Source organism: Hippoglossus hippoglossus, chromosome 14 (assembly GCF_009819705.1).
Source record: "Hippoglossus hippoglossus isolate fHipHip1 chromosome 14, fHipHip1.pri, whole genome shotgun sequence".
Lineage (NCBI taxonomy): Eukaryota > Metazoa > Chordata > Actinopteri > Pleuronectiformes > Pleuronectidae > Hippoglossus > Hippoglossus hippoglossus.
In genome coordinates, this window is record NC_047164.1 from 9,120,872 (window position 1) to 9,138,083 (window position 17,212).

At 43.6% G+C, this 17,212-nt stretch overlaps 1 protein-coding gene across 2 annotated transcripts in view; it reads right to left on the reverse strand.

Moving 5' to 3' along the window:
* cpeb4b (cytoplasmic polyadenylation element binding protein 4b) overlaps nt 1–14,817 on the reverse strand; it is a 32,672-nt gene extending 17,855 nt beyond the window's left edge. Inside the window, exons 1-3 of one of the 2 annotated variants that reach the window (XM_034605713.1) lie at nt 14,228–14,817; nt 12,147–13,384; nt 1,389–1,479 (exon numbers count right to left, since the gene is read on the reverse strand). In XM_034605713.1, coding sequence (XP_034461604.1) covers nt 1,389–1,479; nt 12,147–13,337 — 1,282 coding nt within the window. In that variant the 5' untranslated portion in view covers nt 13,338–13,384; nt 14,228–14,817. The remainder of the gene's footprint in view (nt 1–1,388; nt 1,480–12,146; nt 13,385–14,227) is intronic. The other variant, XM_034605714.1, reaches the window with a different exon arrangement.
* Between the last annotated feature and the right edge of the window lie 2,395 nt (nt 14,818–17,212).

Consider the following 17,212-nt stretch of genomic DNA (forward strand, 5'->3'; position numbering starts at 1 on the left):
ATCAGTACTCATTAAATCCACATTGGATCGACTTTCAGAGCCCATGAAGAGTGATTCACTTTCACCTAGAAACAAAACAAACTTGAAACTGAAAGCTATAAGATTGCACCTTGCAAACACACCAGATGTTTCTTTGTAATTGAAAATATCTTCATTCTGGTGACATGATGTTAACGGATAAACAACCACAATGTGCATTTATGTATATCACAGCTGTCAGACTTTTTTTTTTTAGACAGAAACAACTTAGTCATTGTGTTGAGAAAACTTATCATCCATCAGATTTTGAGGCTCAGCAGCTGTGATCATTAGAAACTAATGATTGCCAACCACTTCAGTTGAGATGGATTGGCATCCCTCCATCTCTCACATAAATCTCCTCTTAAACACAAAGGCCCCGGCAGCCATCAGCTCTGTATTCTTCCTACCATAAACCGTGCTCAGGTGGATTCTCAAAATGAGTCAAAGTGAGCAAACACTTTTTGTTGTGGTTTTTCTTTTGAAATTCAGACTGGGAAGGGAAGTAGGAGGAGGACAGAGGCGTGAGCCGCGCGCTGCACAGAATGACCTTTTTCATTGTTGTTGATCATAACATAAACAAATGTCTGATGTGTGGAGGACGATTTCCTCTGCTAAAAATTGAGGTGTTAGATCGTGAATGAGTGTGAATGTGTGTGTGGTTACCGGCTCTAATTCAAGCGTAACGCTCCTACGTGATGCGTGGCCTGTGAGAGACAACTGTGACACACATCTTTATATTTATATTTTTATCAGCGTAGGCTCAGTTTACAATTCAATATGTGTCTCTTGCCATAATTCTCTGTAATCTATTAAAAGTGTTTGGGGTTATTTCTGGAGGATTTATTATCATTCTGGAGCTTCAGTTAAATTTTGAAAGTCACCTTGAATGAGTTGACATAGTTTGGATGAATATTTAGGGTTCCCACTCCTTTTAGGAAAACGTTTTTGTGGTTCTTTCCAGGACATTTTCCAAGAGTCTTTCCTGGCGATACAGGTCAGAAATTGGTCACACAAAGTGCAGGACTTGATTGCATCTTGGACAGGTCTGAGATTATCAACTTATTTATTTCCATGACTAAAGGACACTCTAAATTTTCAGTTATTTCCAGATGCGTGGGAACCATGAGTGTGGGAGGTGCAAGAGTGCTATTAATAATAATGTAATAAATTTGTATGAAACATAGGGACATCTAAATACATTTGGTTATTTCCTGTCTGATAATAAATATAGTTTATGCATGACCTGTTAAATCTTGTTTTATTTTGCTCTTACTGATGTTTGAATCTGATCACTACATGTGTGTTGTTAACTGTATATAAAAACTACTTAGTGTTTCATGTTGTTGACTGCCGGCTGACGTGCTCACCTTTCAGGGTGTCCTGCTCGGCCCTCATGATGTCGATCAGGGAGCTCTCCAGAGTGTTCATGTTGAAGCTGTCAAAGGACCTGGTGCGTTCCTGAAGAGAGGAGATAAAGAAGAGGAGCGCATTCAAATTTTTTTGCACATGATTCAAAGTCAATTTAACCGTTTTTTTTTCCAGGTGGCCACGGAGCAGCTCCACTGGAACAACTGGGGCAGGCACATTTATCTACTTGTTTTAATGTAACACCGGTTCAGTTCACAAAAGCTGATCGAGGAGCAAACCAACGCAAGCAGAAGAGGCAGCACTCATCTTCATTATTACAAGAACATTTACTTCTCACTCTAAGCCAAGCCTGGATATTTATGACCAAGGAATAGAGCCATTAATAAAATAAATAAACCCAGATGCTTTCCCCCTCATATGGAATGGGTTTGTACTTTGTTCTTGTTTGGGCTTGTTTCAGAGAAAAATACAAAACTCAAAAGATTGCTTCATTTATGGCAGTGTGCGTTTCTCTCTACCTTGCTTCCATGCAAGTACTGCAGAATACTGTGAGGGTTTAAATGCACGTTGCCCTCTTTATTTAAGATCTGACCCTTTTAGCATTGACCTACATCGTGAGAATGACAAACAAAACACATTATGAGAAGGTCCCAGTCTCATATAAGCATCACTGGTATTCTAAAGTAATCATATATTCTGCATCATGAAAACTGAAAAAAAAACTTAGATCAACCTTATAAAAAGACGTTGCTTCTGGGACAGACAGTTTTTATTTTACATCTTTAGATGTTTGTCAGCAGGTTTACGCACAAACTTCTGAACAGATTGCCACCAAACTTGTTGATGGACAAGACATGGGCCTAAAAAAACTCATTCAATTTTTGCGTGAAATCCAGACAAAGGAGCAGATGCCTTTCTTTGAGATTTTCGGACATTTTCACAGATTTCCCAGGGAATCATTCGGGCACATTTAGAGGACTAATATCCATGAGTGTGTGAAATGTTGTCTGGCTTGATTTGATTTAAAGGGACTGTCGGGCCTTGCGGAGTTATGCGCTCTACTGAGTGACATTCTATTTTGTTCTGCTTTAATTGTCTGGGCCTCTGGCCAACTCTGACACGCCACAAAGCAGGAGCTCAAACAATACCTCAGACATCTCTGTGGCACAGGTGTGTGAACCCTTTTTTGTGTTTATTTTTGACATTGGGGAAGACACACTTTAAAGGGCACGTTTGGAAACAAACCTGCGGACGCTGCAGGAGGCCTCAAGCCTCCGTACAACCAGGGGGCCACCGGGTCTGAACCATTTAAATTAAACATAGGCTTTTATACTGCTGCATCAGCAACAATGTTGTATTTGGTTTCTTTGTTGGGTACATATCTTTTTTGTTGTCACTGTTACATTGTTTCTTTGGTTTGTGCCGATTTGTTAGCTAAGCGCAATCCCCCTTTTCACTTTTGTATTGTGTATTTAAGTTGACTAGTTCTCTATCTTAGCAACAAACTCACTCATCCAATGAGGCACAATAATAGAAGACAACAGTGAAACAAACAGGAGCCAAGCCAATTGTTGAGGGACAGCTTTGTCACCTAGAACAAGGGCATCATTGGCATACCACACACACCCAGCCAATGTGTACACACAAAATATGCGCACGCACCAAAAACATGTGCCCTTACCCAAACACGCTCGCACATTCTCCAAGTGCCTTGGTGATAAGGCTTCTGACTCGACTCCACCTCAACCCCCACAAAATGCAGCCACTGACTGACAACAGCTAGTTAACAAACTAATACGCTTCTGGGCTCCTTCTACACAGCCACAGTAGACAATGCTGCTGGAATTTCTACCCTACTTATTTACATTTACAGTTGATGCTACAGGGCTCGAAACTCATTTGTGACAAAAATAGATGTTTGCAATGTTTAACGTTCATTTAATGTTATTGGAGAACATTTTCGTAGTATCAAAGTATTACAAAGTTCATCCCAAGCTGCTTTTTTTTTTTCCTTTCAACAAAAAAAGTTGATAAGTCACTGTGACGAACCAATGTGGTCCATTGGATATATATATATATTTTTTTAAATCACTTGATCCACTGGTTAGAGCAAAGGTCCAAAACAGCGAGAGGACTTGATGCAGATCAGCTTGGAGGGGTCTTCAGTACACAGATTTGATCCCAGTCATGCTGTGAAGCGCTGGCTGAGCGCAGAATGGGCCAGATGACCTGTTTACAAAAAGCAGCTGCTGGACCAGTGATGTCCTGAAAGTCTAAAAGGACTGCACAGACTGTCTGGTGTTAAGAACTAAGAAGGACGAATTATTATAGAGCTGTTCGTTCTGATTATACAGTTTAAAGCGCTTCTTTGTCTGATCCCTTTCTTAAGCAATAACAAATTATTTAATATATTTTCATTGCACTCCTACAGTTTCTAATGTTCTCCTGAATTTTTCAACTCGTGCTCCTTGGTGGAAAAAAGTCCTTCCCTGTGCTAAATGTGCCCTAAACTTCACGTGTTTGACTGTCTCATTCCATCCTCTGTCTCTTCCCCATTTCTTTTCCAGTCATTCTCCGATGTGTGTCACCTTAAAGCAGAATATATTTTTGACATTTTCAAGTGATACTAAGTTGTAGGAACAAGTTGCAGAGATACCGTCAAAGAAATTGTCTAAACCAGCCATTATCATTTCACATAATGTCAACCCCAGACTATTCACATTTAACTTTGGATCAGATCGCAGAAAGGCTGCAGAACTAAAAAGATGTATGCTTAAAAAATATAAAAGCCACGACACCTGACACCATGAAAGCCATGAGCTCAGTTGTTTAATATCAGATTTAAATCAGAAAAACATTCACTTGGAATTGATTTAGCTTAGGGGAAAAAAACACTTGGCAGACAAATCTGAGAGGTGAGATGAACCTTTAGATCAAAGCCAGTCTCACAGCCTCATGAACACTTGTGGACAAACTATATAGATACTAAGAGCATCACTCTGTAATGGTGTAGCCTATTTGTCAGTGAGTATAGCAACCGTTTACGTGGGGACCTCATTGTTAAAGAGAGATGTTGTTTGTCTATTGTGCAGCAGTCTCAACAGTGACGACTGTGGGCTCAGGTTCCCGGATTGAAACCAACACATTGACAAAACACAAGAGGAATAAACCATGACACTGTGCAAGTCATGTCAATTAAAGTAAGGTGAGAGAAGTCAAAATAAAATCGTTTAAGTCAAATTCACCTCTCCTGAAATGTCTGAAAGAAAACACTCCCTAAGACCAAGACTGCAAGATCAAATCTGCCGTTGGCCTGACTGATAATTGACGAGCCTTGGCCCACAAGAGTTACCGAAATCGCCTGTCAACATGTAAGCAACCTGTTAGTAATCTGTATTGTCAGGCACTGCTTTGTCTTGCATCTGGGCCTAACCTCTAGTATTTGTCCAACGCCCAGGTCAGGTCACACCCTCGCAACAAACTGTAGGCCAGTGTCTGAGGAGATCATTCGAAAAGCAAAAACCAGCTGGGAGACAAAAGCTCACAGCATACTATGTTACACCATGAACACGGAGTCAAATGCTACAGGGATCAGCAAAACAGATCTGCATCAGTGAAGCATATGAACAATGGTGCGGCAGGTATCTACTGCGTGCCGTCTACAGTGGCTCACCAAATTCAATAGCTCCTTCTGCTATCTCATCTACCGCAGATTGGAGATGGAGGTCTGGCACAATTGCTGCCAAAACAACCAAACGTGTGTTTTAGAGGCATTTAAAAAACACTGACGTAGATATCCCACACTGACTGAAGGAACCGACTAGAACAGCGATGGCATGGTGGAAGAACACACCCAGTGATCACTCTCCCTCAAAACAAATATCAACGCAGGGATATAAGCCAGTCTGTGTCTACTATTTTCTCATATCCGCCTCAGTATCTGTGGATATAATAACCTAAATATGTGGAATTAGGTTATTGCTGCGGGTCAAATAAACTAAACATTCAAAGAGAGGGCAAAGCAGATATAAGTGAAGGACTGGTTATTGTGGCAAGTACACCCAGCTGGAGAGTATATCTTAGTATAGGCAAGCACACAAAACACGTAATCCAAAACAAATACAAAAAAAAAAAAGACACAGCAAGTTGCAGTTCTCCTTTTATCTGCAGCCTTTGTACAGATTGTGGTACCAGTTTATTTAAGTGTTGCAGGGTAATCCTATTGTGTTGTTTCAGAAGAAAAATAATTCATTTTGTGCTAGAGATGGGCCGAGTATGGCGAGCTGGAAGCTTGGCTGGAGCTCTGCAGTTGCTAAGCATTAGCCTGGAGAGTTGCACACGGTGATTAATCATCAGAGTCATCCAACATTCTCCCTCTCCGTCTCTCAACAACTGGCCAGCTGACCAGTAAAGCACTCATCCCCAACAGATTGCTGGGCCTTCACACACACACACACACACACACACACACACACACACACACACACACACACACACACACACACACACACACACACACACACACACACACACACACACACACACACACACACACACACACACACACACACACACACACACACACACACACACACACACACACACACACAATTTACAGGGGTAGTCTATGTCATTGTGTGCCTAGGAAAGCTTGCCCATATGAACCCAAGGTCATAGGTATAAACAAAGAAAATATGGCATGACATACTATATTATTTACAGGCAGCAGTGAAATGTAGCCCAGTGTGCCTGGATAAACAGAACACTGAGCATAATACAGTCTGGTTGAAGGTGACATGATCAAAAAGGCGAGAAAAACACCTTCTTCCTGTGACTGTCTGCATTGATTGGCGTTATGCAGCCTCCAGCGAGCCCTGTCGCCATTTCTGTTTTACCCAGAATCATTAAATGTGCACCGAACTAATCTTTATGTCCCTGGATTATGCAAATCTGTTGGTAGTTTTCTCGATAAATCATTAATCGTCAATAAAAAAACAGATAACTCTATATCCAAACTTCAGGGAACTCAAGGTAGTGGTTTGTGTTTTTCTATAAAAGTGAAAATGTTTGAAGTAACAAAACAGATGAGATTAACTGCAAGTTGGCTCCTTCAGACAGGTTTTAATCTTAGGCACCATAAAACAGACAGGACAACCTCCAACTGATTTTGATGACATGTAGCGCTGCAAAGCATGATTAAATACAGCATACTGTAGGTGATTAACTCCAACATTAATCTTCCGTGTCACCTGCCTGTTAATGAAAAATGGAAGTCGAGGGAAAGTGAAAGAGTTGGGAAAGTAACGGGGTGAAGGATGTAAAGAATATAGGAGGTTTTTAAAGGAGTGTGATTTTTTTTCGACATCCATGTAACATTCATCGCCGGAATAAAGCGCCTTACATTTCCGTGCTTCTGATCACATCCCCGAGACGTCGTGGAGAGAGGAAGCCCAAGGCAAAGACGGGAAAAGGAAAGTGGCGATGAAAGAAAATGGATGATAGAGAGAGGGAAAGCGGGTATTGAAGCAAGGCAGTACAAAAAAACTAAGAAGAAAAGGGGGCAGGAAAGGGAAGCAGGTTGAGCTTTTGATGCTTGTGATAATGTTTCTTCCTGGTCTAAGTATTTCAAAGGCCTGCTATGACATTAAATACCCCCGACTGTCAAAAACAACCTGCTGCCTGGTGCTGCAGCGGAATGGAGCGGTGGACGGTGTGTACATGCGTACAATTGGGGAGTGACAGAGGCCTGGGTTCCAGCAGTATCTGCACTGCCTGGGGATTACACTGAACTGGCTCTTTTATTGTATGCAATGAGCTAGGCTAAATACATTATGACACTTCCATTTGGACTGTGCTTTGTCTTCTACCTTTGTTAAGACACATGTGGGGATGACATAGGCCAGGGACTAATTAGGACTCGTGCAAACATGAGAATGTGCACATACACACACAATCTCTCTTTCAGAGCGTCAAGGGTGTGAGAAGGGCACAATGAGGCTGTATGCGCAGCAGAGCTGTGTTCTTGCCAGCGCAGCTTGGGCCGCTCATTAGTCCAAAAAGAAAAAACATTTTCTTTCATTTAACACCACTGAGGTAATGACTGAAACCTCCGGCCTCATAATGGTTCAGAGTGTTGGTAGATGTGCATGTAAGCAAGATAATTTGCATGTACACATCATAAATGAGGGGAAGGAGGTATATCTGAAAGGAATCAAGCGCCTTAATTAAATGTAAACATTTTTTCACCAGCCTAACAGCTAATGGGAACATTGGCTTAACTCTTGTTCAACTTTCCCACTTATTCACTGACTATTCACGTGATGATAATTCAACCTCGGCAGGTCTGATTATGAAAATAAATGAGCTTTTCAATTAATTTGCTCCTTTTGAAAGCCGTCAGCAAAGATATTCGGAATATATGCACATGTATGAACTAAGATATTGTAACCATGCATACTGTGATCTGATCGGTAAATGTGTATCTGTGACAGAATAATGTTACAGATACACATGGTAAAGCATTCAGACAGCAGGTGTTTCCACTGCAGATCTGAAGAAACACTTTAATAACATATCTTTATAGAACGGCCCTGTATAAGTCTGCGGTGTATGTATATGTAAGCTACAGAAACAGTGAGGATGTAGCCATAACCATCGGTTACTTAGGTAGCTTACTGAGACAATATCCTGTCCTGGCTTACTCGCCTTCAGGCACTGCAGGTCTTACCATGGTCACTGGCCAAATCTACCAATCCAAATCAGCCTAGTACACCTGACACAGCAGCAGGCATCTGACTGTGAATATCACAGGTGAGGAAGAAGAGAAGGGGGAGACAAAGATACAGGAGGGTGTGGAACAGGGTTTCCTGGCATTAAAAAGTACACATTTCTGGTCTAAAGCTAACTACCAGCTGACCAGTGCATTAGCACTTAGTGGCAGACTGTTTGGCCAAGAGCCCAACGTAAATGCTAAAGCTGCTCTAATACGGCAACTGCAGGGCTTTTCGCAGCAGCAGCAATGGTGCTGGAACATTGGCACATACATGTGCCATGGCGCCGTACACCATTTTGGATACTACCCACCAAATGGTCCAAACACATTTGCTAATTTACACACAAATCACTGATGCCAAACCTCCTGAAGGTTAGCAGAATGAGGGATCTTAGCTTTAGCAGCTAGGCACTGTCATACAGCAGCACAGTGACCATATTAATATGTTATGATATATATATATCAGTATATGTTATATGCGTCTTTTCGTACTTATAAATGCTCTGCAAAAAAAGCCTCAAAGTCCATGGTAAAGGAAGTTTTGCACCCCAAAAGGTCTTAAAGAGAAAGGAGCTAAACCAAACGTTTTCAGACAAAGGCTAAAAAGAGGGGCTGCCGAAATGGACAGATTGAGGAAAGTGATGTATTTTTCTTAATATTAGAGCATGTAAACCTTTTCAAGTAGGCATAATGTCTCCTTTAAAATGCGCTTATATCTACTGAACAGCGTCTTAATGGCAATGTTTCAGAGGTACAATTATATGCGGGTTAACTTTCGGATTTAACGCTGTGTTTTGCAATCACATTTGTTTAAAAAGTTAACTAATAAACAAACTCTACAATGAAGTAACATTGATGGTACATAAGAAGAACAATTAGGCTTCTAAGTCAAAAGCCACTGAGCCTTCATCTGTTGTGTCAGTGCTAAAATGGAAACTATGTGAGGCAGTTGGAGCCGGCTACTGGAATAGTGTGACAACAGTTCCTCATGGCGTGTGTTTAGTGCAGAGTTACAGGAGCGACGGTATTTCAATTACCAAACCTGGGGGGGGTTGCCTTGTGTTAGGCAACATGTGTCATCAGTCATCTGAACAGTGCATGATCTCTGACAAACATTGACAAGCACCACTGACTGCCGTCTTTTTTTAAAGACGAAACGAAGCTCTTGATCAAACAGTTTTGACTGAAACCCTTCTTCAGCAGTGGTAGTAAAATGGAAGTGAGTAAAGAGGAAATGGCCCAAGTCAACTGGTCCCACAGACGTGGCAATTTTCATGTCACATCTAAATACAGATCCAGAAAATGAAAGTCAAAATAAAACCCTGACAAAGATATCTTTCAGAGTGAACTACAGAGGAGGCGTCTGACGAACAAACCTGACACTGACTGACTGTGTAATAATTTAACAGGGGTTTCTACAGTAACCGCTTCAATGCTGCAACATGATCAATGTCTGCACAGACCAAAAATGACACATTTTTCTATCAATTTACAGAAGAGAATAACAATAATGTCAACACATGATATATCGATCATAATTTTATACATTTCATCGACACCTTAGTTGGACCAAACCCTAATTTCTTAAGTGTATGTGGTAAATGCTTCTCAGCTGTTGCATTGTATGATGCGAGTCAATATTTAAAAGTGACATTAATCCAGACGGCAGTGGAAGATGTGAACATACTGTAGGCAAAATGATTGAGAAACACATTTGGGAGCACACAGTGATGTGGAAACACATTTGCTAATTTGATAATCTCTTTCACACATGCATAGATGCAGGAGCAGAGATGTCGGATTTTGTAGGGAAATTAAAAGAGTAGAGTTCTTGGTGAATTTAAAAAATCAGTCTGCTGGAGGCATTTCTGTGTAGAAAATTGTGTGTATCCTAAATCACGGAACTTATTTATCACCTCACACTCGGCAATCCCAGGTCTAAGAGTTTTAAGGCTACATTTCAATGCACGGACAAAACTTCATATTAATATTGTTTTCTAAGCTAGACTACAATGACACTCACACACAAGCAGTGTAAGGTCATTCTATGCCCATCCTCCATCTGCCCTTGTATCAAGGGGGCAGAGGGACAATGCTACTTGAGCTGATCTGATTGAAGCACGAGGGAGGGCAACATGCTGCAGCCACAGTAATGCTCGCTTAAGCTTAAATCTGATATGGGGATGTAACAGAAGGGACTTGCTGCTGCTCAAAATGGATGCAGAATCATGGTTCTGTAGCAAATATGTGAGCAAGGTGGAAATTGAAGGCCCTTTTTATTTCCCATCTACAATTATTAATTGCTACATTTTTATTGAACTATATTTAAATATAATGCTTGTCAAAGTTGACAAAATATACAGAGATAATATGACTTTAAAATATAAATATGAATGAGACCTAAATAATGGAAAACACATTAGGTATGATCGTAACCCCATGACTACCAACAGTAATTAGGCTGTTATCTGCTGGTAAATTGCTGCTCAGAGGTAAGCTTTGCTACTTATTCAGCACAAAATACTCAGGGCATGTCAAGACATGTCAGTACAAAGTCCTTCACTGCTTGGCCTGTGCTGCGCTCTGAGTCAGTAATTGCGAGTGAAGATAAGAAAATACCTGAAAAGGTCAAACCGAGCATCGCTTTCTAAATTTCTAATTGAGATAATTTGCTTGTTTCGAGAATTTTTTTTTATTATTCCTGAAGAAAATGTCTCCCTGAAACCAGAGATTACGACTTCCTCCGCGGATGGACGAGGCCAGGAAATGAAGCTATACCTGTTACTAGTGGTCTCTAAGCCCAATTAGCCCAATGTTGTTGAGCTGTTGATAGAAAATTGACAAAACAGAGGCAGGCAATCACTCAGACAATTTAACACTATCTGCTCCACCCAAGATCCCATTGAGTAATTGATTGTGACCACGTAGCTATGACTGACCTTAAATTAAGCAAATGGATAGACACATTGTCCGAAGATAAAAAGACAGAGAATATTCATGATACTGAAAGAAACCTCTCATTAAGTCAACAGGCTGAGCTCGGCCAATAGCAAACCTTACCCTCTTCACCCCCGCCTCCTTGTAACGACCGACACAATTAATCATGAGCTAGATCAATAAGATGAATCCATATCCGTGCTCCCTTTACCTCTTTCAATCAATTCTATCAGCGGATTCTACATGTGACGATACAATTATTCGCGCCGTCTTCATTGTGTGGGCCTCCAGCTTTCAAAATTACAGTATGTGCAGGGTGGTATTCTTGAAAACGAGTTGCTAGGCATTGCCTTGACCTGGGTTATTTATTAAGTGGTCATCCTGAAAAATCATTAGGCTCCATTTCACTGAATAGAATGGATTGATACCCCGTTACGTTGAAGGGGTAAAGCGCTTGGTCCTTCAATCTACAATATTACCTCTGTTATTTCTTTCTATTTGTTTCTGAATGGAATAAAGGACATCCCATAATGGTGTCTTCTTGTTCCCGGGTTCATCTACTTTTGTCTTTTCATCTCGGCGTCTGTCTTTTACGTGGTCCATCCCCGGGATCCTTCTCCTCGCACCCTCTCTCACTTTCCCCCATTTCTCCCCATCCCTTTCTCTCCATCACTCCTCGACTCCCCACACCCCGACTCCTCCCTCCAGCCCCCCGGCTTGTATACGTGGCACACACGCACACACCACTGCAGTGACAGAGCCACATTAGTCATCATCAGGGACATACAGCTGTGGAGGTACAGAGCCCAACGACGCCTTTCTACGCTGACGCTGAAACAAACGCATCATGTAAATCCATGCCCTCCCCCATCTCTAAAAATAGCATTTACAGTGCATAGGGTGATAAAATTAAGAGCTAACATAAATAAAATGTTAATGTTTAATAATAAGCACATAGAATAGAATAAAATGCAAATAGAATAGAATGAAATATTATACCAGAATTATTTCTAAATCGTACAATGAGGCTATTCAGAGGTAAACTGACCTGAAAGGGGAAGATGTTATCACTGCGGCCAACTCCCTCGTCCACCCAGGACTTGGGGTTGAAGCCTGCGGGACTGTTTCGAGGGTACTTCTGGGATGCCACATGGTTGTTAGGGAAGGTCTTCTTCAGTGGAGAGATAGAGTTGATGGGGGTCATCCCACCGTTCAGACCTCTGCGATAATCTCTGCCCTGAGACCCTCCCCAGCCACCACCACCACTACTGTAGCCTCCTCCGGGACTCCAGGAGGTGGAGGAGCCGGGGGAGGGAGAGGGGCTCTGGTAGCTGGCAGGACCCCAGGGGGACGGGGGCTTGTTCAGGCTGTTGGACATATGCGGCAACTGGCTGAAAGCCGGATTCCTGTGCGGAAAGGGCGGTGGAGGGTGTGGAGAGGCCGGGGAGCGTCGATGCTGCTGGTGTTGGTTGTGAGGGTGTTGGAAGTGGGGGTGGGGCGGGGGAGCCGCGTGGTGCTGGGACAAGGCCGCCGCCGGTCCTATCTGGGGGGAGAAGTTCCCACCAAACCCTGGACTGACATGGTGTGAGAAGTTCTGGAACAGCAGGGGGCCGTTGTTGGCAGAGGCCGGGTTGAAGAAGCTCACGTCCTCATTGATGATGGTTGATGGCGCCGGTGGGATGGCAGCCGACCAGTTGTTGAAGCCAGTGAGCGATGACGAGGTTGCACTGGACTGGACTTGCCCGGTTCCCCCGAGACCAGACGTTTCCTGGTAATCAAAGCCTGCCAGGACTGGAGACTCGAGACGTAGCTGCTTCTCCTTTCCGTTACTGCCTTCAGACGTGCCGTTGTCTGTCTTGCCTTCTTCTGACCGGGCCTTTTCCAGTTCTGAAATGATCCCACCACCGCCTCCACCCTCCTGGTGACTCCCAGGGGACAACTGCTGCTGCTTTTCTTGCGTTTCCTGCATTTCCTGTTGCTGCTGTGCTTTGGGCTTCTCTGGCCCCCCCAGGATTTCGTCTTGCACACTGTTGTGGGTGGCAGAGGCAGGGAAGAGCCAGGGAGAGCCTCCCGTGGTGCCATTCCCTGCGGCTGTGGTGCTGTTTATGAAGGCAGCAGGGCTCTGCGACACATTTTGGTGGTGGTGTGGGGGCTGCAGATGCGGGTGGATTCGGACCGGGAATGCAGACTTGTTGCCAGTGTTGTTTTGAACTAGGACTCCGAACCCGTAATCCCCCATTTGTTTTCTCCCCCCACACACAAATGCTATCCCGTGATCGTTCGGTCCTATTGAGAGAAGAGCACACAGGATGGCATGCACCGAGTTAGCAACTGGCCCCTCTTGTCCCCCCTTCAGATCAAGGCGTTAACATACAACCAAGTCATGGACACAGACATTTTATACATATTTATACCTCTTGGGGTCTGTTCGACTCCCTCAGAGGCTCCCTAGACATATGATAATCACACAGAACATTGTCATGAATGAGATCATTCTTGCTCTGAACAATCTAACCTTATTACTGCAGAGCCGTGGACAAAAGCAAACCAGTTAACATCGCATCTTTAGCTAATTATAACCCCGTGACGTTGCCAGCTCGACTACAGCTGAGCTGCTGGCAGCCACCAGAAGAGCTAGAAGCACTGCTGTGTCGAGATCACACACACACACACACACACACATTCAGAGACGTTTTTTTCCTAACGCAACCCAATTGACAGACAAGCCATCCCCCACAATACAACGTCTAATGATTGTGAATACGAATAACCCTCGAATAAATTAGACTTGAACAGCGACACTTCCGACTGGAATCACTCGACCTTGTTTGACAGCTGCCGGTCCAACCTCAAATTTGATCCGATGTAGCTCGATCACTCGTCTGCTTTACTCGCATCGCGTCTAATACGCGGTGTCACGCCACGTTATTCATAAATACATTTCTCTCATGAGGCGAACAGTCGAGTCGAGCGGGTTTCGCAAAACGAACGAGGCGAGTTAAATGCCAAGCTAGCGAGTCCACCCGTCGTGATCGTTAGCTAGCTAAGCGTTAGCGCGGATGCTAGCTAGCCGGACAGCCTGCCTGGGATAACAGGCGAGAGAAGGGAAGAAAAAAATGGGATTTTCACCTTCTGATCACCACCTTCGACCCGGGCGATGTCTTTGTCGAGACGCTTCCCTCTGGCTGACAGCGAGGTGTTGTCGTGGAACAGGCAGGGGAAGCTTTCCACGGGCGGATTTGAAGGCTGACTCGTACAGTGCAGTCGGTCAGCTCCTCTTTTTTTTTTTCTCTCTCTCTCTCTCTCTCTCTCTCTCTCTCTCTCCCTTTTCTCCTGACGTGTCCTGCCTGCTCAATGACACAGCCTCAGATCTGGACCGTATCACCCAACAGCTTTGTTAACGTGGCAGTGTGTGGAATCAACTCGGCCGCAGGGTCTGTCACGAGCCTTCACTCGATGCGGTTCATTGTTCGTTTGATTTAATTCTTTTTTTTTTCTGTCGTTTATCCCGCAGAGCCAAGTCGATCCCGGTGCGATTTCTTGGCTGCCCCTCTCTCCTGGAACCGACCGTGGCCGAATAACAGCGAGAGATCAGCCGAGACTCACTTCCGCTTCTGGCGCCGCCCCCTCTCACCGCGGCCGCGCCCCCGGAGAGCCACACCTCGGCGTGTGATTGGTCGGCGTGCCGGCAGCCTCGCCCGATTTCCTCATCGTTTCACCGCCGCGCACCAATAGCACAGCCGTGTCATCCGTAAGCCCCGCCCACTGAGGTCGGAATCATTGTTAAAAAAAGAAAAAGAGAAGCGCTGCTGCTGCACGGTCGTGTGCTTTTCCGATGCAGCCGGTACCAGGTCGTGAGAAAGCTGAGATCTGCACCTCCCATCCCGAAAGGATGGAAAAGAGCAACCAGGGCCCGAGCGTTTTAATCTCAGGCTCCCTCCATGCACGAGTGGGAATGACCTGCTTTACAGCACGCATCCCGTGTGCCACAGCAGAAAGGATTTGAAGGAAATAAATATATATATAAAGGGGAATGTCTGAGCATTGTCATTCTGTTCCGTACAACACATTACAAAAACGCAAAGATAGTTCAGCCAAAAATGAGAGATCAGTCATTATCTACTCACCACTCGGCCGATGGAGGGGTGGGTGACATGTTTGGGTCCACAAAACAGTTTTGGAGTTTCATGGATAACAGCGTTGCAGCCAAATCCAATTCAATTGAAGTAAATGGTGACCACATCTTTAAACATAAAAGAAAATACAGAAAAAACACATAAAATGCGTTCATACTGCTTCTGGGGTGTCGCCTAAGTGTCTGTAAGGCCCGACATTCAAATTTCGCCTGGAATTGGCGTCAATTACACCATGATTTAAGCCCCAATGTCCATTGTTATCCTCCTGCCTGAGAACCGCGTTCCTGCGCACACTCTCTCGCCCAAGATGCGCATTAGCATCGCTAGTTTTGGTAGCATCGCTAGTTCCAGTAGCATAGCTGCATAGCTGTAGTTACTGCTGAGTATTGCTGGTGTCGTCACGTGCCCCTTGAGCGAGAGCATAGAGGCGCGAGGTTGTGCGGTGTGAGCGCAGTTATAATCAGAATCAGGTTTATTTGGCCAGTTAGCACACACAAGAAGTTTGATTACAGCTAATGGTGACACTCTGCTAGTACAGATAATGTAGACAATATACAATACAATATATAGACAGTACGTATTACATTGTATACAATGCACAATACAATTTATACACAATATACAATGTGCATATTATTACGGGTCCTTTCCAGGATAATGGAAAGATCACGTCATTCATGTTATTCCATCGGATTGAAAAAACATGAGCCTAAATTATTGAAGAATTTCTGCATCCTCGAAGTTAGTACAACTGAAGAACAGCAAGTCTGTGGTGTCTACACAGGAGAACAACTGAGGCCTTTATGAGCTGTAGACGTGCCTTTGTTTTGACCTTTCTTTAGACGGAGTAAGACGAGCTCTTTCCATGGGCCTCTTTGGTCTTTTACGCTAAGCTATGCTAACTGCCTGCTGGCTGAACCTCTTTATGTAACGGACACACAGGAGAGCGGTACAAATCTACGTAGATTTCCCTAAAATGTCACACTCCCCCTAGAATCTCTCCATCGATAACCTCCTTTAAAAACTTGCATTACCATCCGAGCGTTTTATCTGATATTATTCCTTATCCTTTATTCTGATTCCCATATAGCATTTGCTGATACAATAGTTTAACATGTAATATATCACGATACTTTCACTAAAGTGTATCACAACATAGCCCAGCTCAGAGATCTGCCCATCTTCGATTTCTCAGAAGGATGTCTGATTGTCCAACCCTTTGACTTTATCTCCCGCCCACACCATTCTGCACATCTCTTTATCTCCCTCTCTGTCCTCCTCTGTGTCCTTCTCCGCTGTACGGTCATTATCACTTGGAGGTCATCAAACAGCTTTGACTCCGTCAGTTTCACCGACCCTCAACTGGCAGTGCTACATGCAGCCGCAAATGGCTATCTAATAAATCTGTCACTTCAAGTCCAGCTGGGAGACGGTGATAAATTAGGGGATCTGTAGTGTTCGGCTGTGTAGAGAAAGGGTGGGCAGGGTGAGGGGGCCGGTATTGGCAGGGTTCCGTATAGTGACCGGCTTGAAGTAATCCGATTAAAAAAAAATAGATTACTGATATCTGATAGCAACAAATTGGTTTGAGCTGTGCAAATAGCCACACAGGAGATAGAATTTGGAGGAACGTGTAGCCTCACAAGTGGGTAATTTATTTTGACAATTACAATTAGATGCTAAACATAAAGGTACATTTTCAAATTAGGGACAAATTTCACATTTTGATCTTGTTTCTGTGTTAACGTCCTTTGTTTCCCAAGACAGACCATTCCCTAAACCCCAGCAACAGTCACCTCAAGTAATGTAAACGTGACAATTTGTCCACCTAACGTCATATCATGGAATTACAAACATTTCACGTTTAATTTAACGCCTCTTTGGTTTAGTTAGCGTTGGGGACAGGGTACAGGGGAAGGGTTAGGGGTTACATCATCAACATCCTAAAAGTGATGCCAAAGTATCTCAATGGCCTCCT